This window comes from Mytilus trossulus, chromosome 1 (assembly GCF_036588685.1).
Source record: "Mytilus trossulus isolate FHL-02 chromosome 1, PNRI_Mtr1.1.1.hap1, whole genome shotgun sequence".
Taxonomy (NCBI): Eukaryota; Metazoa; Mollusca; class Bivalvia; order Mytilida; family Mytilidae; genus Mytilus; species Mytilus trossulus.
Window position 1 is genome coordinate 26,996,776 of NC_086373.1, and position 24,184 is coordinate 27,020,959.

The following is a 24,184-nucleotide window of genomic DNA, read 5'->3' on the forward strand; positions in this document are numbered from 1 at the left end:
AATTTGAATATGTATCAAGTTCGTTGGAAATAAAAAGGGATATGTATTCACCTTGACATACACTGCTACTGCAGGGGAAATATTCCGACTTTCGATCATTACAATAATTACAAGACTGTGTACCATTTTTATCTTTACAATTGTATTATACATGTTACTATAATTCATATTATTCATTAGCAACTTATATACGATAAAATACAATGTTTTTATTAACTTAAAGTTTATGTTATTCAGGTTCCTAACTAAAAGGTAATTTACTTATCGACATTATTTCAGACGCTTAGTTAACATGACATTAACGAGACGATGAAAATTGTCAGAGAAATTCCTTAGGTAAAGAAACAACACAATTATGGCATACCCTCCACAACCTCCGGGAGTGCAAGGTATTCCGGATCTACAATTTGGTATGTTTGTATAATTTTCTATTTCTTAATAGATTATTTGAACAATATAAGGAATAACCAAATTTCTTGGCAGTGAATAGTTTTTATGTCCTATAGGTGCAAAAGAATTTCATTATGCATTGGAGTGATTTACCAGATATTGAGAGTATACATACTTGGGAGGTGGATAAAAAAGAAGACGCATTTTAATTTCGAATAAAAAGGGTGTTTCACCTGCAGTGGTGTCAGCCCATAAACTGGACCCCTGTTGTGTTCACTTATCGCTACAATGACCTTCGGTGCGAAGCTATAGATAGAACGGCGGACCAGTTTAGTCAGTCCAGTGCCTAGAAAACTGAAAATTATTAGTTTCCAGTGTCCAAGTTTATTTAAGAACCCGTTTCTATGGAACGTTATCAATTCATTACTATTTTATATATCGTTTAAAAATCTTTTTTTTTTAGTGTTTCTTAATGAAATTATTTTATCGTATAGAAATATTCTAAAAACCTATATATTAATAGAAATAAGAGATATGGGACTCTTATTTATAATTGTTCCTCGCACTATACTTAATGAAATCCTTCCCTTTTCTCATATGACAAGCCACTAGATACACGGAAAAAGTATGTACTATGAAACTTCCTAAACAAATTAAAGCTATTTGATTCCACGAAGTGTTGTCAATATACGCTATTTTGTAGATGTGAGGTAACGATCGTATCACCATCACGACCACCTTAATACTGTTATTCTAATGGGAGTGATTTTTTTTTACCGATCGTGCCAGAGCTGTATAGCCAGTCAATGTCGTTAAAAACCTCCATTTGTTGTTGACTTCCTAGTCTTGCCAAGTGTAGTCATGTATATTCACATTAAGAAAACGAATTGCACACACTAAGGGGGGAATTTGAAGAAATAAAATCTAGTCAAGACCTTCACATTGATAATAATCAAATCTAAAGTGCTATCTATTACCTTTCAGTTAAGACTACTCTGTCTGCAATACAACAATTGAACCGTGTCGCTTTGGAAGCAATGAACAATAAAGATTATGAAAAAGCTCTTGATGCTTACACTCGATCAATTCCTTTGGGGATTCAAATCTATGTTCCTAAAGAATTTGGAAAGTTACTGTCCAATAGAGCGTTTGTCTATTATAATATGGGAGATTACAGAAGAAGTTTGTTTGATGCTAATCAAGCCTCGCTACATTATCCAGAATATTTCAAGGTAATTACATTCACAGAGATACAAAAAAATTTGTTAAAAAAACATTCGTTTGATTTTCAAGTTTGGCAATATATATTTATTGTAAATAAACATAAGGCTGTGTAATGGGCCAAATTTTAATAAAAAGAAAATGCAATTAATAATGCAATCAGTACAATGAAGGGTATACAATCCCCAGCTGAACCAAAAAAGGGAGAGTTGCCAAGTTAGCTAGGTCGGAAGGCCAGTATCAAAAGATTGCACAATGTCAAATTTTCTGCTGAGGTCCACTTTTGTGTACCGTAAATATGCATCACATTACAATATCCTTTATTATACTGTCCGACATCCCAATGTGCAAACACCAAATGGCACCGCCCCGTCGAAAAGAGTGACCTGTTATATGCTGTTTGATATCATCCCTTATTAGAATACTATTAATGCGTGAAATAAACATCTGATATGATAAATTGCACAATAAAGGTGCGCCTTCCTTTGCAACACGTTGAAAATGAAAATGCAATAATTCCTTTATTGCTAAAGCTGGACACAATGGATGCCCCACTATAGAGGGTAACACAATATTTAATTTTCGTTCACGAAATTGTACTGTTTTTGTCCACTGAAGCTTAATAACGTAACCATTTCTATGATAGTGAACATCACAAATTAGGATATCTCTATGCTCCACATATTTTCCTGAATGCAAAAAATTTCCTGGACGTAATAATCCATAAAATCCCATTAAGCAAGCTGACCAAATACAAATATCATTTTGCGAATTCAATTCTAAATTAGCTTTTATTATTAAGAGTAATCGATGTGTCATTAATTCTGCACCTTCTGTGCATCACCTATAGAACGACGAACTCCATTTAAAACTTTCTGAAGCTGCCAATTACCGGAGATTGACTCCTCTTGTCCATTTGCTTTGTGTAAATGCTTAATAATATTCAAATAATTCACAATTGTACAGTATTTAAACGATTTCACATCCACTAAATATGCTATAAATAAACACTCATTATCTGCTGAAAAGGGCACTAAAGCCAAGTCTAATAATTGGCAAAAGGTATGAAAACAATTCAATTGAGTCCTGTATGTACGCTTTGTCCCTTCTGACAAACCACAGGTTTTGTATTTTTGCACACTACTATACAGTCTTGCACGAAACTCTTCCCTACCTGTAATATACATAGGCCGGTGACATATAAGAACAAAGTTCCTTCAAAGTAAACGGTATAAAACCACACGAGTATATATAGTTCAAACTCCACAACTTTCTTCCTTTTTCATGCAATCTTGAAACACAGTCTGCTAATACATTAAATTTTCTAGGAAGAAAAATTGCTTGAACAGTGAAATTAAAAGTCGCTTGTAACCAAAAAAGTTGTCGCAATAAATTCATTACATTATGATGATTTGCATGTGCCTGTCATATTATCTGTAAATATCATGACATGTTTAAAATAAGCGTTACTGTCTCTTTAATGTTGATATGAAAATCTGCAACGGCAGGCATGTCAATTTTACAATTAATATAAAAGTAATCACTGTTAAAGAATGCACCTCCTAAAAAATTGCACCCATCTGTTTGAATGTTGGTTATTTGTTTGTTGTTTATAAAATTCACTGTTCCATTGAATTCATGTATGAATTGAATCCACCAATTTAAGTATTTTTGAAAATCATCTGACTAGATAACTTTGTGTTGGCTTCCTTTCAGAGAATGCTTGAGATCTAGCAAACGCCTAAGAAAAGTGCGACCCTTCTTTATAACCTGGCAACTCCAATTAAGCTTCCCAATAAGAGACTCTATTTGTTTTTTACTAGCCCTATGTTTACCTTTTAAATCACATAATAAATTTAAAAAATCTGTTAACTTATCACCTGGTAAACTCAGTGTTAACTTACATGTATCTATCAAAATACCTAGAAATATTAAACGCTGTGAAGGTCCTTCAACTTTATTCCAATTTATGTAAAAACCTAACTTACGCAATAGCTTAATCAAACAAGTTAGAGCAGCAGAACATCTATTATATGTAGACTTTTTAATTAAAAAAAAAACATCTAAATATGCAATAACACAAACATTTTATTTTGATTTCATAATTATACACACAACGCTACTTAGTCTCTGAAAAATACTTGGGCTGTGAGCTGCTCCAAAAGGTAACTTAGTGTCATAGAAAAATGTATCCTGATTATCACCTTGAAATCTCCAGTGCAACCCAGTATAAGGGTAATTAGAAGCATGCATTTGACAAATCTACTTTTGCTATGAAATCACCTTCTTAAATAGTTTTACCTGCATCTTTTAAGTCCATACATATATTTACATGATGTATCACATGCATAATATTTTATACCGCCAGCTTCTGGTAAACTTGCATCATGAATCAATCTTACTGAACAGTTAGGTTTTTGTATTGCACCAAGAGCACTTACAGTTTCGGAGTCTCTATCTCATTGCACAAAATATAAATACCCAGTTTAAATTCGGACCTTAATTTCAGGTCAACCTTGTCAGGATTTTCTAACGCTGACTTATAATTTTTTTTTAAATAAAAGGTTAATTAAAATCACATACAAAATTAGAGTGAAACAAATTATTCATCAGATTAAAACCATTAATTGCTTGCATTTCCTATGATGATTTTCTTGATGGAGGGTTGCTGCTCACAAGGAAGCTATTCAACCAAGAGTTTCAAATGGTGAAGTTGAAATCATCCCTTCGTGAATTTTACGGACGCCATCACGAGTTGGTTGACCGTTATGGATAACCGTTTCACAAATGATATCCTTACGTCGTAACTACAATTCCCTTCCCTTTCATGAATGTGACCTACCGAATTAGACTATTTACCGGATTTGATATCACATAAGCAACACGATGGGTGCCACATGTGGAGCAGGATCTGCTTACCCTTCCGGAGCACCTGAGATCACCCGTAGTTCTTGGTGGGGTTCGTGTTGTTTATTCTTTGGTTTTCTATGTTGTGTCATGTGTACTATTGTTTGTCTGTTTGTCTTTTTCATTTTTAGCCATGGCGTTGTCAGTTTGATTTAGATTTATGAGTTTGACTGTCCCTTTGGTGTCTTTCGTCCCTCTTTTATAAATCCCCACTACGAAGCATGTCATTCATGATCTCAAAACTAGTATCACCATATTGTTCACTGGAGACCTGACCAAGTGTCATGCAATTTCTTTGTTAACCAATCCGTACGAGTTTGGTTTCCATGGCCAATGTCAATAATTTACGTGTCTGCTCTCTAAAAAGTCTAGGGGGGTTTGGCCAAACAAAGTCTGTTATCTTACGGGCCTTCTTACCTCTTAGACCCGAGTTTTGAAGTTGTAACTGATTTATATGTTCTTGGGCTTGATCTACCACATCAGAAGATAGCGAGGTAATTGTAGGTTTACTCATTGATTTTTCCAGTCTCAGACGTTCAATTTCATATTCAAGAGAATCATATTTTGACTGTAGGTCGTTTAACATTTTGGCCATAGCCTTTTCTGGACCATGCTCTTTTACCGTTGGCGACCCACCACCGCTGGCGACTGAACCTGCCTCAATCAATGGACTAGAAATTACCCTTTCTGCAAAAGACGGGGCCTTCAAGGTTGCTATGACAGTATCTAGATGATTGCCCGCTTTTGCTCGACTGCTTTTTCTTGACATTTTTTTTATGTTAAATTGTCAGAATCCCTTATTTTGCGTTTCAGCCAATGTTCATTATAATTGATTCAGAATAAAGTTATTCAGCATAATTATGCCAAACTTTAATCTTGATATACATGTAATTGGTCCGCTTTCAGATAAAGCCACAATTAACATATCGCTGTTGTGTGTAAATCCCATTACAAAAACTGCTTGATAAATGAATTAGGTATTGACAATTCACTTGGAATCTCAACATATACCTTCACGTCACTTACCAAAAACGAAATCCTAGACCTAATCATAGGTCTGTTCTATGTTCCTTTGAATTTTCAACCAAAGATGAAGAACTGGATCTTCCATCAATGTATTGGATATCTAAACTAAATAAGTGTAACAATGGTATATTGCTGGGTCTTACAAGTGCTCCACGAAATCTCTTTCTAAATACAAGTAATTAATATCTATTTTATCAGCAATAAAAGCTTCAAAGCTACTGTGAAACAACCTACTCTAGAGTTTGCGTGAATCAGATATGAATACTTAATCAATTCAAAGACTATTTAGAGTACATACAATCTAAGACTCTTTCATCGTGCAATAGTATTAAAACATTTGACTTTCTACACTTTAAAGTATTCCCCATTCTAGCCTAAAATTTAAATTGAAAGAGTTGGTATTGCTGCTTTTTTTAAAGAATGACTAACGTAGAAACAAGTATCAGGGGTTAGGGAGGGATAAACCTCCTTTGTAAAAAAATACTCTGATTCAAACAAAAAAATCTCTGAAACTGACATTATCAAGATGCTTGATTTCTTGATCGACAACATATCTCGTATTTGTTACGTCTGGAGGACGAACTTTTAACGGACTGTCGGTATTCCCATAGGAACCAATTGTTCTTGCCTAATTGTTCCTTTATTATTATGAGGCTGGCTTCAAACGGGAACTTCTTAGGAAGAAAGATAAGCAGTTGAAAATATCCTTTAACTTAACGTTCCGCTATAAAGATGATGTTCTCTCACTAAAGAATTCAAAATTTGTTGACTATGTTGAACGCATATATCCCATCGAACTAGAGACAAAACTAATGATACAACAGAAACAGTTAAATCTGCCTCATATCTTGACTTACGTCTAAAAATTTATAAGAAACAACATTCAAGCAGCGCTTGTATAGGTATAGAACCACTAATTCAGACCCGATCGGAAAGAACATACAAAGAAGTACATATTTCAAATACTTCCAACGCATAGCTGTATCTTTGCCAATTGCGGGCATATTTTGTTATTTGTGGTATCAGGGTGCAATCAACAGTTTTTTTCTATGACGTCATATTTTGTGGGACCATGCATACGTGACCCTTACTGGTGGACTGATTTATAAAGATACTTGTATAAAACTAGATATCACTGGAATCAGAATGTTCTCTAGTTTATAATGAAATAAAAATAATGCGTTATTTTAATATATTATAAAAATTTCATCCAATGAACATGGGGGAAAAAAGGTATAATTTTAACATAAAAAAACTTGAAATCAGGTCATGTGCACACCCATGAAGACATGATCCATGCACATTTTTCATAATCAAAACTGTATGAATTTTGTTGGTTTTTACCTGGCCTTTCAAAAAAATCTTGTTTCAGGGTACGATTTCCTGCCAAGAAAAGAGCTACAGTGGCTGCAAATAATTAAGTTTTCAATTTTCACTGCTTAAAAAACGGGCTGTTTACAGTGTAGTCTCCCCTCGAAACATGTATATTTAATATAATTTTTAAAATTATTTCAATCATTCAACCTGTTTTAATTGAAAGCTAATTAACTAATTTTTACAATCAAATACAAAAAACATGATACTTTTTCACCAAGTAAGTAAATAAACAGGGGTTTCCCTCCATGGTTATTTTTAGTCGGGGAATAACCCCTAGTTTTTTTTTATACGAAACTGTTTATATCACCCTCAAATGAAAGCTTTGGGACCTGTGATCACTTTAGAACCCATGCTGAAAGATTTGTTCAAATTATAAAGAAGTATATGAAATTTTGAAAGAAGGGCACATTTGACCAGATCCGATCAGATTAGAAGTTCCTGTTTTTGTACTTTCAAACTAAAGGGAACCAGTACGCTTTACTATGCAAATAAAGGTATGTTGATTTTTGCAGCACAAGACAGGATAAGGTACAGTTTTGACATGAAATAACTGCCACAAGGAAGCTATGAAATATATACCTTCTACATTCTATCAAACTTATTTTTTTATTGTAGTGTTATTTAAGACAAGGTTTTGCATACAAAAAGCTTAACGAACCAGTCAATGCTGTGGCATCGTTTATAAATGCAGTGAATATATGTAGACAATATTCAGATTTATGCTCACATGGTGTGGCTGTTTGTTATGTAGAATTGATAAAGGTTCTTTGTGAAGTTGAAGGTAGGTTATATATACACCATGGCAGATCTTTGTTAGTTAGATAGTTCTTATTCAATTTATTCACAACTTTTCCAGTATAAATAATGTACAAATACATTATTCTTTTAAATCGGGTCTAGCCTGCGGAACCCCTACCCCGGATCGGCCATTGGATAACGAGGGGGTCCGAGTGTTTGAATCCCCCCTTTTAAAACAAAAAGATCAATGCTTTAGAATAAAGACAAATGACTGGGAGAAAAATATTACTTTTAAAGGAGAAATTAAAGAATTATTTCTATCTTCAAAATAGATGCTTAATTATTTTTTTCGCTTTTGGAATTTCCTAAAATGATTTTTCTTAATATCTTGAAACAAGTTGTAGTGAACACTACAAGAAATTTCTTTTGTTCATGTTATTTAAAGAATATTAAATTTCTATTGTTACGAATAACAATGGACTTTTGCGGGATATAGAAGCAGAGGTTTCCAGAAACCCCGCTAGTCACACCCTGTTGTCAAAATCTATTGTTATTCGTAACAAAAGATATATTCAATTTACACTTGTTTCAAAATAGAAACTATGAAGTATTAGGCCGTGTTCACACCAAACGCCGTGTACAGTAAACATGTTTACATTTGGTTTAGTGTAATGTACACTAGTTTCACATTAAATTTGTTCACATCTATACACCTTGTTTAACTACTTGTGAAAAGTATAAGATTTGTTCACACTTGTAAACTATATGTCATTTAAATGTTTAAACGTAGAACCGAATTCAAATTTTCGAACAAGTTTTCTAGCAGTTAGGGAACGACCGTTTGACTTAAAAAATAAGGGGGGATGGATTTTTCCACAATATGATTTAAAACAAATCGGGTCATACAGATGATAAGAATGAACAAATATTCTGAATCCAAAGTTTAAATATGAATTGGTACCATCGAAACAAAAACTAAATATAATCTTTCGCGCGAGAAAACATTCTGACTCAACCGCCCGCCTTTTTTTTTTTTTAAAGTGGTTGCTGCTTTAAGAAAGTAATTTTGGATTATTTACAGTAGTTTAAAGATGTCTCGATTACGCCTTAAAAACGTAGGCTGCATCAGCGTGCTTACAGACGAAGAAAAAGAATTGCGATGTTAAGGATCACTACATTTCTATCTTTTCTGTTTGTTTTAAATGGAATTTTTTCTCTAAGGAGTATTTAAAAGGGAGCGGGCAATGTTTTTTTTATTTATTTCTAATTGTATTTCAACGGATCTGAGATACTAGACAAACAGTACAATCAACCTCACATTTTTTCGGTAATGCATTTATGAATGAATCGTTGTTTAAGTAAAGACCAATGGCAAATAATTCTGTCAGTGTGTACGTCCAGTCGATTCGGGAAGACCTTTTCAAATGAATCGTATGTTCGTCCGGCAATGATGATGAATGAATCTTTTTAAGGGGTTAAAATGAATATGTCAATGTGCAAGTTAGTTTATTTATTCAATTATACAGTTATTGTAAGTTTTAGATATTGCTGAGAACGTTTGATAAAACTGCTAGATGCAAAACGCACAAACATGGTGCAATTTTATACGTTTTATGAGATAAACAATGCTGAATATCTTTTCGTGCATACACTTTTGCGTATTAATACCTTAAGCAATGATAAATAACTATACATTGAATTAATACGTGCCTTCAAATGTTTCCTAGAACTCAAAATAAACGCAATATCATACTTCTTGTATGTTATTGTAAATTTTTATCTGTTAACTTAGGCCGTGTTCACTTAGTCGAAGTAGTTGAACATAACGTATCAGTCATCCAAAGCCAAAATTACAATGTTTAACCAACGTACATCTAATAGGAATGTTTCTATTGAGAATTGGGACTATCAACATTATTCCAGATGAAATAAACTGTTAATAAATATATTCCAGAGGAAATAAAGTTTCAAAAAGTATAGTACTGCAAAAATAACTGTTCTTTCAAATGCCGATGATGGTCCAAATTCGCCTAAACGAAAGCAGCCATAGAAGCTCGTCGAACTTAGTTTGTCGAGTGCCTTAAATGGCATTCCAACTGTTATATTTTAACATATAGATGTGGTGTGTTGGCCAGTGAGACAACTTTCCACCAAAGTTTAAATGAAGTACATGTAGGTGTATAAAGCAACTTTTATAGTTCAACATACAAAAGTCAACAATGAAGTAAATATATACCATATAGTCAGCTATAAAAGGCCCCCTTATATATATATAAAAAAGGTGAAACATATAAAACTAGAAAAGTCAGTAAGGAGCCTGTAATTCAGTTGTTATCGTTTGTTTATGTGTTACATAATTGTTTTTCGTTCTTTTTTATAGATAAATAAGGCCGTTAGTTTTCTCGTTTGAATAATATTACATTATCATTTCGGGGCCTTTTATAGCTAACTATGCAGTATGGGCGTTGCTCATTGTTGCAGGCCGTACAGTGATCTATTAATTTCAGTGTCATTTTGGCTTCTTGTAGAAAGTTGTCTCATTGGCAATCATACCACATCTCTTATTTTTATTTTATATATAACGTTATATGAATTATTTATCAACGAAAAAAAATATGACAGATCTTTATAACCAATGTACTAGAGGCTCCAGACGATGGACAGACACAACAAAGAATGCGGCGGAATTAAACATGTGAGCCCCTCAACCCACTCCTAAACCTGGGACACTGGTGTTACAGCAAAACATGATTGAAACAACTGTATAATTGCAATTGGCTCAACTCAAAATGTCGGTCCAGACACAAAAATCATATACATAAAATATTGACAAAAGTGTTATTGTAGTAACTGAAAGTTATTTCAAAGCAAATTACAACTAAGAGGTAAATAATGTTACTAAAGTATCAGTCAGTATATATCCAACGCAAACTGGAAAAGACGTAATAACACGCATTATAAGTGTGCTTATATTGCAATAATGTTAAGTGATGTATTGATTTAACATGTACAGCAAAACTTTTTGCAGTCATTTTTACGTCGCGAAAATAACATAATTAAATTATGGAGCTCCTTTTCGAGATATATATGATTATTAAAATATGGCGGGAAAAAGCTGACTCGAACTTTTACGTTATATTTGCATTGGTATTATTTAATTCTCAAATCAAAAGTGAAAAAAATCAAAAATCTTCTTTAATTATGGCAATTGTATGGTGGCCGGTTAAGGCCATTTCGCGTTTTCGCGTTTTCGCGTTTTCGCCCATCATATTATATAGGGCGAAAACGCGAAAACGCGAAATCGCGAAGTCGAAAACGCGAAAACGCGAAGTCGAAAACGCGAAAACGCGAAATATTTTTTCTTTCCGATTTCGCGTTTTCGACTTCGCGTTTTCGCGTTTTCGCGTTTTCGACTTCGCGATTTCGCGTTTTCGCCTTTTCGCGTTTTCGCGATTTCGCGTTTTCGCGTTTTCGCCTTTTCGCGATTTCGCCTTTTCGCGTTTTCGCGATTTCGCGATTTCGCCTTTTCGCGTTTTCGCGATTTCGCGTTTTCGCGATTTCGCGTTTTCGCCTTTTCGCCTAAAATTATAGGTTTATTGATCCAATATCCACCCGTTTATAGTATGGATCACATTTCCGACCTTACATTGATTACGTGCTACGTGTACAATGTTTCGAGTTCTTTCGGAATTATATTCCAGGTAACTCTCTTCAGAGGTCGTCCGTTTTATTTTTATTTTATATAGCTATATACCAACATATAAATAAAATTCTAAACATCTTTCCACACAAAAACAAAATATTATTTCATAAACGTATGAAGGATGATGGATATATTTTATTTCAAGGTACTACGGAAGAAGTTAAACTTCTTTTCGAAATAGCAAACACAAACCACAACCTACTGCAATTTACTTATGAAATTGACAGACAAAGTTTGAAATTTCTAGACTTAGAAACGTATAAAGGACAGAGATTTCAAAAAGAAAATATCTTAGATATTAGATGTTTCACAAAACCAACTGAAAAATTCCAATATCTACACCAAAATTCTAACCACGCTAAAAGTTGTTTTAAATCCTTTATTAAAGGTGAAGGAATACGAATTCTTAGAAATACCTCTGATCCTGACAATTTTAATGAAAGAATAAACTTATTTACAGAAAAATTAATACAAAGAGGTTACAAAATCGCTTTTGTAAATAAAATATTAAGAAATATTTCCCATACAGAAAGATTAAACAAATTAACAAACAAAGAAACAAGAATAAACAAAAACACAGATAACTATAATATATCTTTCATAACACAATACCACGCTAATGCGGAAAATTTACAAACCATTATAAGAAAACATTGGCATTTAATTCAAGACAACCCACAGTTCAAAAATCTCTTTGATAAAAAACCCACAATAGCATTCAAAAGAAACAGGAACATTGGGGAAATCGTTAAGAAACACTTGAAATAAATCAATGTCTCCCAATAGAAATTAATTAGACAGTTATACTAAAACCAAAGGAAGGTGCGTTGACAATGAAAAATGCATATTGAAACGTATCTTAAACAATAACCAAAACCAGTTATCCATACGTTGATAAAACGAACAATAATAAATAAAAGGTACAATAATAAATAAAATGTACAAAATAATAAACAAACAAACATTTAAAAATAAAAATAAAAATAAAAATAAAAAATAAAAAATAAAAATAATAATAATAATAAAAATAAAAAATAAAAATAAAACGGACGACCTCTGAAGAGAGTTACCTGGAATATAATTCCGAAAGAACTCGAAACATTGTACACGTAGCACGTAATCAATGTAAGGTCGGAAATGTGATCCATACTATAAAACGGGTGGATATTGGATCAATATACCTATAATTTAAGGCGAAAAGGCGAAAACGCGAAATCGCGAAATCGCGAAGTCGAAAACGCGAAAAGGCGAAATCGCGAAATCGCGAAAACGCGAAAAGGCGAAATCGCGAAAAGGCGAAAACGCGAAATCGCGAAAACGCGAAAAAGCGAAAACGCGAAATCGCGAAAACGCGAAAAGGCGAAAACGCGAAAAGGCGAAAACGCGAAATCGGAAAGAAAAAATATTACGCGTTTTCGCGTTTTCGACTTCGCGTTTTCGCGTTTTCGACTTCGCGTTTTCGCGTTTTCGCGTTTTCGACTTCGCGTTTTCGCGTTTTCGACTTCGCGATTTCGCGTTTTCGCGTTTTCGCCCTATATAATATGATGGGCGAAAACGCGAAAACGCGAAAACGCGAAATGGCCTTAACCGGCCACCATACAATTGACCCTTTAAGCGCTAGTTAGTCTTTTATAAAGGATAAATGGGTGCTATGGGAAAAATTGTTTTACCTTCTATTGCATGGAAAAAAACAAGGAGTCCGAACATTTGACACAAATTCCAAATCCTGAACTATAAAATTATATAAGCAAAAATGTATTACATATTCATTTTTTTCCAGATATATTTGACCTAGATTCAAAAATAATTGGTGCAGAATCAGGCATAGTTGATGCAGGAAATTTAACTCTTAAGGATATATTCCTGTACCAGCTGTCATCAGACGGTCATTGTCAATGGAAAGCCATTTCCTATTTGTTAATAGGTGCTATTACAGGCGCTGATTCAAAACTTGCAGGAAGTTGTTCAAACTGCAATTGTTCTTCCTTATCAGTTTTGAAGTTGTTTTCTGAGACCATAGACTCACAGCAAAAAGAATGGGGCTGCAAACTGGCAATTAAACTGTTACAAAATGGTGCTTCATTTCAAGAATTTGAGAGCGGATTGGACGGGAGCGTTATTCACTTCTGTGTTAACATTACTTTGAAAACAGGTATACTTTTTTAAAAGCTTTATTTCTTAAAACCAACAATGACTAAGTTGGAACTTAAAAGAACAAACTGATGATGATTCGATTGATTAACGTCCGGTGGCAAATATTTAATGCATGTTCAGGACGTCCGAAAAAGAAAAGAACTGATAAAAAAGCATTGGCCGGTCATTTTTTATTTCCATCTAAAAGTATCAAAACAAGAGGCTCTCAAGAGCCTGAATCGCTCACCTGATTTTTTTTGGTTTAATCTCTCATCAATGATTATTTTGGCTTTTCAATTTATTTAAATGTTCTTTGAATCGTCCTATTTTCTTCAAAAGCAAAAAAAAAATCATTTTCTCCTATGTTCTATTTTAGCCATAGGAGCTATGTTTCTTGACATACAAGGAAATGAAATATAAAATTTATACTAGATACTCTGAAACTCTGAAACTCATTTAGCCTAAGTTTGGCTGAAATTGATACAGCAGTTTCAAAAGAGAAGATTTTTTAAAGTAAGTCAACATGATGAACAAATTGTGAAAAAAGTCTTTAAAGGGCAATAACTCCTAAAGAGGTCAATTGACAATTTTGGTCAAATTGACTTATTTGTAGATCTTACTTTGCTGATCATTTTTGCTGTTTACAGTTTATCTTTATCTATAATAATATTCAAGATAATGACCAAAAACTGCAAAATTTCCTTAAAATTACCAATTAAGTGGCAGCAACCCAACAATTGGATGTTTGATTCATCTGAAAATTTCAGGGCTGATAGATATTGACCTAATAAACATTTTTACTCCATGTCAGATTTGCTCTTAATGCTTTCGTTTTTGAGATATAAGCCAAAAACTGCATTTGACTACTATGTTCTATTTTAAGTAACGGCGGCCATGTTTTTTGACGGATCAAAAATCAAAGCACACACTTTGTGCAGGATAATCTAAGGAACAACCATGCTAAGTTTTAACCAAATCCATTCAGGAGTTTCAGAGGAGAAGATTTTTTAAAGTTAGCAAATATAATGAACAAATTGTGAAAAATTGTCATTAAAGGACAATAACCCCTTAAGGGGTCAATTGACAATTTTGGTCATATTAACTTATTTGTAGATCTTACTATGCTGATCTTTTTTGCTGTTTACAGTTTATCTTTATCTATAATAATATTCAAGATAATGACCAAAAACTGCAAAATTTCCTTAAGATTACCAATTAAGTGGCAGCAACCCAACAATGGTTTGTTTGATTCATCTGAAAATTTCAGGGCTGATAGATCTTGACCTAATGAACATTTTTACCCACGTCAGATTTGCTCTAAATGCTTTCGTTTTTGAGATATAAGCCAAAAACTGCATTTGACCCCTATGTTCTATTTTAAGTAACGGCGGCCATGTTTTTTGACGGATCAAAAATTGAAGCGCACATTTTGTGCAGGATATACTAAGGAACAATCATGTTAAGTTTCATTCAAATCCATTCAGTAGTTTCAGAGGAGAAGATGTTTGAAAAATTGTTAACGACGACAGACGACGACGGACGCCAAGTGATGAGAAAAGCTCACATGGCCTTTTCGGCCAGGTGAGCTAAAAATATGTAATTGCCCATTAGAGTCTTTACAGAAGACTACGGGACAATGACGTAAACGACTCAAGGTCATCGCATAATGAATTATATTTTTGAGGCCCTGGGATGACAAAATGTGACAAAGAAGAAAAAAAAGAAAATCAAGGTTTAATTTATGCTTGAACAATTATGATAGACAACTTCCCATGGGTAATGAATAACAGGTAAATGACTCGGGACATAAATATTTTGGCGGGATAAACAGACTTATGAGCGATTAGCTCTCTTCTGACAGTGGTATAACAGTACAGCAATGACACGGATTTTTGAAATAATTCCACGACACAATATATTATATTTCATCCAATATTAATCGCAGTTAGAGCTCGTTCTGATTTATCCCAATTTCAAGAATGAATTAAATCAATCGGTACAGGTATATTTTTAAATGTGGTTGGAAAATGCTTTTGATATCTTTCAGTACTTACTCAAACTATGATAAATATACATTGACATCCTTGTAGGATAATATTGTATAAAGAATGATCAAAGGTACAAACAAGATGACTTCACTAGATATATTCCCCTTTTTTTTTCTATTGCAACAATTATGATGCCTTCTTTAAAAAAACGGATTGTTTACTTGCCATGAAATACACAGCGCGTGCAATATTGGAACAGTAATTACTCTTCTATCCTGGTGCATCTGATTTACCACAGGGTTCCTGTAATATTTTCTTTTTGGTTGATCTGATGCATTTCCTTTTTATTCATTTTAATATCCGTTTTGTTTCTGTCGGTAATGGATAAATGTGTATAAAAAAGACCGAGTTCTGCTTAATATACGCTAGGAACAGTATATTTATATATGTTCCTGATATACGTCAAAAGTTTGTTCTCATTACCCCTAAAAAAGCCTAATAAAATATTAAAAAAAGGAAAACAATTTCGTGTACTCGGGAAAGGTCTTTATGTAATAAACCATGATTCAAAACCAATTACTGTTAGACTAATGATTGGGTACAGGAAGACAAAAACAAATCCAATTAATATACCATTATAATAATAGTCCCTTTTTTCTGCAGGTAATGTTGAGTTTTTGAAATATTTGCTATCAACTCATATAAAAACAACATCAAGCATGAATGTCAAACTCAACGGAGATACACCACTTCACGTTCTTGTGAAGGATTCAGAAATACGTAAAACGACTATTGGTCAAACGATAATTGGTCTTTTGGTTAATCATGGTTGTGGTTTAAATATAAAAGACAGTGCGGGGAAAACAGCCATTGAATATACGAGTAAATCTGACCAAGTATTCAGCTTATTACAGAATGCCTCAGGTAGCAGTAAAGGTAAGGAAATATTTTACCCCTTTTAAGCACACACTCTTTTTGCATCAATGCATCAATTTAACAGTTTCATATTCTATCATTTACAATAAGAACATATTGTGATTTTTTCCCAACTTCATCTGTGAAAGGGTCAGTACTCTTCAAGCACATATCAATTGTAAGGCTAAATGTCCAGCGTCAGATATTGGTGTTATTTATGTAAGAGGTACTGGTTAAAAGTAAAGTTCGAATCAAATGGCAAAATTAATAGTTCAAACATACCAAACGAATGGATAACAATTCTCACATTTCTGACTTGGAACATACGTTTTCTTGTGTGAAAAATGGTGGTTCAAACATGGTTTGATAGCTAGATAAACTCCTCACTTTTATAACATTAAATTCCATTATATTGACAACGATTCGGAAACAAAACAAACCGACATATTAGGTAAAAATATCAAAACTTTGGGTAAGACAGACAACATCATAGTACAGAGCCACGTCATAAGTTACAAAGAAACACACAAAGGAATATAGACAAAGCTCTTTAGTAAAAACGGAAGACAAGAATACAAAAAATAACCATAGCACAATGACACAATGTAAAAGTACAGAGCCACGTCAAATAGATATGAACAAAAACAGACTAAACAGTAAAAATAATATATTTCATTTAGACAATTAAAAGAATACTTTAACACAACGTCAGTACCCAGAATCTATACCTCAAGACCATTGTGTATTATTTGTGAAGTTTTTTTAGGGGAAAAAATATTTGCAATTTCCTCTTATAAAATATATTCATTTTGCATGGATAAGTGATATTTCATTAGATATTATCCAACAAATTAATCAGAGTTCCACTCATCGAATCTGTAGGTAGTGGAATTAGTGCAAATATAACGAGAGTTCGGAAGATTGGAAAAGAGGCTCTTCAGGCAGGCAACTTAAATAAGGCGCTTGAAATATACACAAAAGGAATAAAATATTGTTCAGATGAGGGAGACTCCAAAAATGAGGCAATAATGTATACAAACAGGGCAACTGTATATACTAAGCTGAACCAACATGAAATGGCATTAAAAGATGCAGAAAGTGCTATTCTAGCTGATTCGTCATGGCATAAGGTATTGAAATATTTGGTAATTAAGGTGACACAACATCTCTATTACTTCTGTAGATATGAAGAAGACCAAACTTTTTGCATTTAATGAAGAATAAATAATACATTACTGAGCATTCCTTGTAAATATATGTTACAGGCATTTTTTTATTCAGACATTTAGGAAAATGTTAGAAATTTTTACGCATTATCTAAATTACGTGTGTGACTTAGAAATGTTATCAATTGCCATTTTTTTTGGACATTTACCAAATGCCACGAAAAATTAATAGAAAAAATGCCAATATTTTTTTACAAAGAATGAAAAACTCATCTCAATTGATAATTACTGACTTCAATAATTGATAGCTGACTATGCGGTATGAGCTTTGCTCATTGTTGAATGCCGTATGTTGACCTATAGTTGTTTTGAATTTCTGTATCATTTTTGTCTCTTGTTGAGAGTCCCATTGTCAATCATACCACATCTTTTGTCTATATTGTAATGTTACCAGTATCTTGTCCTAAGGAGGAATTAATCCTACTTTGTAAAGAATCCCTCTGATTCAAACAAAAAATTCTCTGAACCTGACATTGTCATATGCTTGATTTATACGTTTGGAGGACGTGTTTTTCAATAAACTATCAGCATTCTAATAGGAACCAATTGTGTCCCTCTTCTTGCCGACTTGTTCATTTATTCTTATGAGGCTGACTTCATATAGGAAATGTTTAGGAAGAAAAATAAAGGTTAACAATAATCTTAAACTTTACCTTCCGCTGTATCTATGATGTTCTCCAACTAAATAATTTTTAAAATGGTGACTATGTTAAACGCATCTATCCCATTGAACTAGAGATAAAGGATACAACAGAACCAGTTGAGTCTGCCTTATATCTTAAATTACATCTAATTAAGAAATTAGAAATTAGAAATTAGAAATTGACAATGAGGGTTGGTTGGCAACAAAACTTTACGATAAAAGAGACGATTTCAGCTTCCCAATAGCAACATTCCAGCAGCGCCTGCATACGGAGTATATATCTTCCAATTGATACGATATTCCCGGGATTGTATTTTTTGTCAAGATTTCCTTGACAGAGGGTTACTGCTCACGAGGAAACTATTTACTCAAGAGTTCCAAATGTTGAAGAATCAAACATTTCGTAAATTTTACGGACGCCAAAACGAGATGGTTGACCGTTATAGAATATTCGTTTCACAGATGATATCGGATATGTTTCTAATGTCGTAACTTCAATCCCGTTTCCTTTTAACGAATGTAAACTATCGAATTAGACTGTTCGCCGGGTTTGTAATAACATTAGCAACACGACGGCTGCGCCATGTTGAGCAGGCTCTGCTTACCCTTCCGGAGCAACTGAGACCACCCCTAGTTGTTGGCGGGGTTCTTTTTGCTTAGTCTTGTGTTTTCTATGTTGTGTCTTATGTACTAGTATTTGTCTGTTTGCCTATTTTCTGTTAAAGCCAATACGTAGTCGGTTTGTTTTCGATCTTTGAGTTTGAATTTCCCTCTGGTATTACAATACTCTTCAACTTCGTTTTTTATTTGGCCTTTTTCACTTTTTGGGATTCGAGCGTCACTGATGGGTCTTTTGTAGACGAAATGCGCGTCTGGTGTTAATATCAGATTTAATCCGGGTATCTATGATGAGTTTTTTCGCCCCTCTTTTGTAAGAGTTTTGAAAATTAATCAATTACTCATCTGAATTATTTAAAATTTTCATAAGCACGAATAATTATTTGTTATTCATGAAAATTTTGGATGGTAAGATTACACATTCGATGATGGCCTTCGTTATTTCCGATTTTTTCTTCTTATTTGTTTGAACAGAACACACAATACCTTGAATATATTCTTCTATTAACTGTGATCCAAAAAAGTTCAAATTTACATAAGCATGATTAGCAAATGATTAGGTTAATTGATATTTTTTTTTACTAATACGAGCATTTAGAGAATAGATATAGGCAGATGTGGTGTGAGTGCCAATGAGACAACTCTCCATCAAAATAACAATTTATAAAAAAAAAGTGCTTATTAGATTACTTTTAATGTTGGTAAAATTGCCTGTCTTTCACCCCATTCAATCCATTGCATAACTTATTTTTATAGATTTATCGTTTACACATTTCATTCTAAATAAAAAATTCGCAGTAATAAATAAATATGTTTTTATTATTACAATCAGTCTAGTTTCTATTACTGACTGACATATGAACATATGTAATAATCAAACAACTTATTTGTAAAGTTTGTAATTCAGGCACACTAGAGGAGAGGAAAAGAACTGTATCTTCTGAAAAAATATGACGAGGCATTTGAAACATTCCTGAATGGATTTGAAGTTTTTAAGCTAGCATGTGGCGATAAAGATTTAGTTGATTTGATCATCGGTGCTGTCATTGCATTTCCAAATATACCAGGTATGAAATAAATAACAAACATGCAACGGACAAACGGACTTCTCTTGAACTGAATTTTAATGTGCGTATTGTTATGCGTTTACTTTTCTACATTGGTTGAAGTATAGGGGGAGGGTTGAGATCTCACAAACATGTTTAACCCCGCCGCATTTTTGCGCCTGTCCCAAGTCAGGAGCCTCTGGCCTTTGTTAGTCTTGTATTATTTTAATTTTAGTTTCTTGTGAACAATTTGGAAATTAGTATGGCGTTCATTATCACTGGACTAGTATATATTTATTTAGGGGCCAGCTGAAGGACGCCTCCGGGTGCAGGAAGTTTTCGCTACATTGAAGACCTGTTGTTGACCTTCTGCTGTTGTTTTTTATTTGGTCGGGTTGTTGTCTCTTTGACACATTCCCCATTTCCATTCTCAATTTTATAGAGTTAAAACCATCGACAGAGAACAACATAATGTTTCAATGAGCATGAAATCATCAGGGACTAATGAAATTTATAAAAATTCCCGTTTTATTTTTTTTAAATGTGAAATGCGATCAAAATCAAAATAGTATATAGGACGATAGTTTCCACATGGAAAAGTGTTTGGTTATAACACTTGGTTTCAAAAGCGCTATATTAGTGTTAAATATCAAGAACCAAATAACTCATCAACATGTTGCGAAACAAAAGCGACATTTAAAAAACCTATGTGACAAAATGAAATATATATTCAAAATAAAATCAATAGTTCTTTCTTCGAAAAAGGCGAAAGACCGAATTACCTGTATCAAATACTAACTGATTGGTAATCTATTTTAAACGTTCCTGTTTCTTATTTGGTTGTGGATCTGTTACTCAAAATCTTTATAGCTAGAAAGATAGCATTATAAATTTATTTTTTCCTTCATCAAAATAGAATGATTAATACTTTTCAATGTTTTAAAAAGTAATGTCTTAGTCAATGGATTTATTTTCAGACAATCTTAAAGCAACGAGATACGAAAAATTGTTAAACACATCTTTAGTCCAGTTTTGGCCTGACGTACTGAAAAGATTATCCAAAGAGTCTGAATGGAAAGTGATCAGCTATTTGATTTTAGGGTTGATTACAGAGGTTCCATCAAATCTTACAGGTAAATTTGCAAACATATAAAAAGTTTTTTTTTATGCCCGATCGAAGTAATGTCGAAGGGCATATTACTTTACCCTTGTTCGTCAGTCTGTCAATTAATCCGTGCGGATATAGATACTTGATATGTTCGGCTATCTACTCCTCAAGTTCTTATGCTACAACTTTCATATTTTTTTGTTGTTTGTACATAAAATAGAGGTGTGCGTGTTCACAAGATTTTGATTTTTGTGTTAGTGTGTAATTTACATATATATAATAATGTTACCCTCATCATTTCGTGTACGATGTAAACAGAACTTCAAAAAGGCAAACACAGAAATAATTTACAAATTCATCATAGTGTCATGGAGTTTACAACATCAATGAACAAATCTCAACAATAGTTGTAAGCCTGTGGTGACATGGGTTTTTCCTCTCAAAGAAATTGACTTAATTTTCAAGGAATATTGCAAACAGATATAGCTTTTTGAACTTCTTGAAAGTTTATCGTAATAATTATTATTTTTGACTTTAGATTATGGGGCTGCATATTCCGTTGACACCAGTAAGATGCAACTGAGCACCGTGTTCAAATTTATAGCAGAAAATAAAACTGATAAATCAGTTTCAAATTGGTTGACGCCAACATTGATTGTTCTTCTGTTCAAGCATGAACAATTTCTCAACTTTAAAAACGATGATAAGGACAATTGTATCCACGCTGCTGTGAAATATTCTCTTATTACAGGTAAAACGTAACAACTATAGAACATCAATGAATTGGGTATTACAACCCCTAACATATTTTTGTTATCAGACATAGTAGTTTGTCTTACCAAGATGTGGTGTACTTCGCATTTTTTTTTCTAAATGACACATGATGCTATAAAGTGCACGAATCTACCAACATATAACAATATTTCGATGACATTTAGTACAAGCATGAAGATGTGATATTGTTGATTTTGGTAAAGATTCATTTAAGGATGCACACCTCTGAGGTGCCAACATTTTCTAGAATTGAACTTTCTTTCTTAACCTGATTTTAGGTTTATATGACTGTTAAAAAATAATTGATGAAGATCATAATCATCTGGTGGTGCATTTCTATTTTTGCTACGACCCTTTGAAAGTACCAAATTTTTTATTTTTTCCCCCATATTTTATCAAATTGTAGCCATTTTTGTGCGATTATCGTGAACGAAATCATAATTCAACAATTTAACTTTTTTTCAAACTTTAAAAAAACATGAAGTGGACCGATCTAAATAAATTAATCTTAAAAAACAATGGGATGGTTTTAATATAAGAAAGTTTTATCATATTTTAATACTTTTTATATGTCAAATACCATGCTGTCAATTTTGTAAATGTGTTTTTTTTTCTCTTTTTTCACAACGAAATGCATATTATTTCAACTTCTTTGCTATAAATGATTGAAAAAATGCACATTTAAAAAATTTGAAAAGAAAAAAAGTTATATTGGATATAAGTGATTTTGTTAATAGGTACCAGAATTATAAATTAGGTCACCAGACGTGCGTTTCGTCTGCATAAGACTCAGCAGTGACGCTCATATCAAAATATTTATAAAGCCAAGTAATACAAAGTTGAAGAGCATTGAAGATCCAAAATTCCAAAAAGTTGTGCCAAGTACGGCTAAGGTAATCTTTGCCTGGGATGAAAAAAAATCTTCAGATTTTCGAAAAATTTTAAGTTTTGTAAACAGGAAATTTATAAAAATGACCACATTATTGATATTTCTGTCTTAAATCAGTTCATCTCATTGCATGTACCTCTCTCCCATTTTCTAAAAAAAATAGCTCAAAAGACTGACTGGTAATAAAATTTGAAAAAATATTACTAAAAAACTACTTATTGTAAATAAACAATTTCTTTACAGAGCTAAGTATGATTAAAATATTATTCGATTCATTGCTATTTTTCTATAGTACTACATGTTTTGGAAAAAAAATCCAAAACGAGATTTCAACGAGACAGAAACGTCAGAAGAATACATCCTTAAGAACAAGTCCGATATGGTTCCAGAGTGAAATAAATTAAATGCAAAGGAGTCCAACTTTATTTTTTTTCCATCTAAACGAAAATGTGAACAAATACATAAAATTGAATGGCATTATTATGTTGATTATGTAGTGAATACATCCCAGGGATTTATAATGTTAGATTTAGTGTTTGGTCATCTATAATTGCCTGTCAATAATCTGTAATTTTTTAATTTACTAAATGAATTTAACCTATGACGAGATCAATTGATATGATACAGGTGACGTACGTCTGTTAGAACAAATGCCTGTACAAGGAACTCCCTTCGTCAATGAATATTTGAATGCTAACAACGAGTCTCCTTACCATGTGATAACCAAGAACGGATTTACCAAAGACTGCCAGTTAATGAAAAAAGTCGTGTTAATTTTGATAGATAAAAACTTCACAGCTAGTTTAAGAGACAATGGACACTGTTTACCGATATATTACTTGGAGGAACATCAGTTTGACGAATTATACGAAGATCTACGGAAAATAACTAGGAGTAAGTTTAAGACCTATTTTCAAAATTAGAGACAAAAGACAATGAAAACTTTTCTGATTACTCATTGAAGCTCGCTGTCTTTATAAACTTATTTTTTATTCTTTTTTTAATAAATTACATCGTGTATATTGACGTTCTTTAACAAAATTATGCAAAATAACAAAATCGGTTCCTGATAAGCACACGCAATATATGAGTTTTAAGATATTTTCGATATAATTGTTCATCTTGTTCTAGCATAGTCAGTATGTAAATAGATTTTTACAGGAGACAGACAACGCAAGAACCCTATGATAAATATATATGGAAGTACGAGATAATTTCTTTAGTCTGATGTTTCCCCTTAATTTCTAGAAAACCTTTCAAGGGGAATTATTTTATTATTATAATTTTTACTTATTTGTAGTTATAATTGATTAGAAAATATAGGTTGCTATTATCGGAAAACATGCACACACACCTCACAACTACATTAAATATCCAAAAGTGCAGATCAATTCGATATAAATAACTATAGGTCATCATGAAACATTTAACCATGGGCAAAACTGATACCGTATAACCAGCTATAAAAGGCTACGGTATGAT

The 24,184-nt window shown here is 32.9% G+C and overlaps 2 protein-coding genes across 2 annotated transcripts in view; both read left to right on the forward strand.

Moving 5' to 3' along the window:
• Positions 1-304: 304 nt before the first annotated feature.
• LOC134708589 (uncharacterized) lies at positions 305-23,590 on the forward strand. The gene is made up of 10 exons (XM_063569272.1): positions 305-410; positions 1,375-1,622; positions 7,537-7,702; positions 13,143-13,514; positions 16,147-16,419; positions 17,281-17,528; positions 19,793-19,952; positions 20,909-21,064; positions 21,578-21,790; positions 23,330-23,590. The coding sequence occupies exons 1-7, from the start codon at positions 356-358 to the stop codon at positions 19,799-19,801; spliced, it is 1,371 nt and encodes a 456-aa protein (XP_063425342.1). The 5' UTR covers positions 305-355; the 3' UTR covers positions 19,802-19,952; positions 20,909-21,064; positions 21,578-21,790; positions 23,330-23,590.
• Positions 23,353-24,184, forward strand: part of LOC134708714 (TPR and ankyrin repeat-containing protein 1-like) — a 40,636-nt gene continuing 39,804 nt past the window's right edge. The window contains exon 1 of the mRNA XM_063569317.1: positions 23,353-23,596. Within this exon, the coding sequence (XP_063425387.1) occupies positions 23,353-23,596 (244 nt within the window). The remainder of the gene's footprint in view (positions 23,597-24,184) is intronic.

What these genes read in the sequence shown, in the direction of transcription:
- LOC134708589 (XM_063569272.1), top strand. Translation starts at nt 356, where the DNA reads ATGGCATACCCTCCACAACCTCCGGGAGTGCAAGGTATTCCGGATCTA. An exon ending in ATTATCCAGAATATTTCAAG is followed by an intron (nt 1,623 to 7,536) that starts GTAATTACATTC and finishes TTTTTATTGTAG; the next exon opens with TGTTATTTAAGACAAGGTTT. An exon ending in GGTTCTTTGTGAAGTTGAAG is followed by an intron (nt 7,703 to 13,142) that starts GTAGGTTATATA and finishes ATTTTTTTCCAG; the next exon opens with ATATATTTGACCTAGATTCA.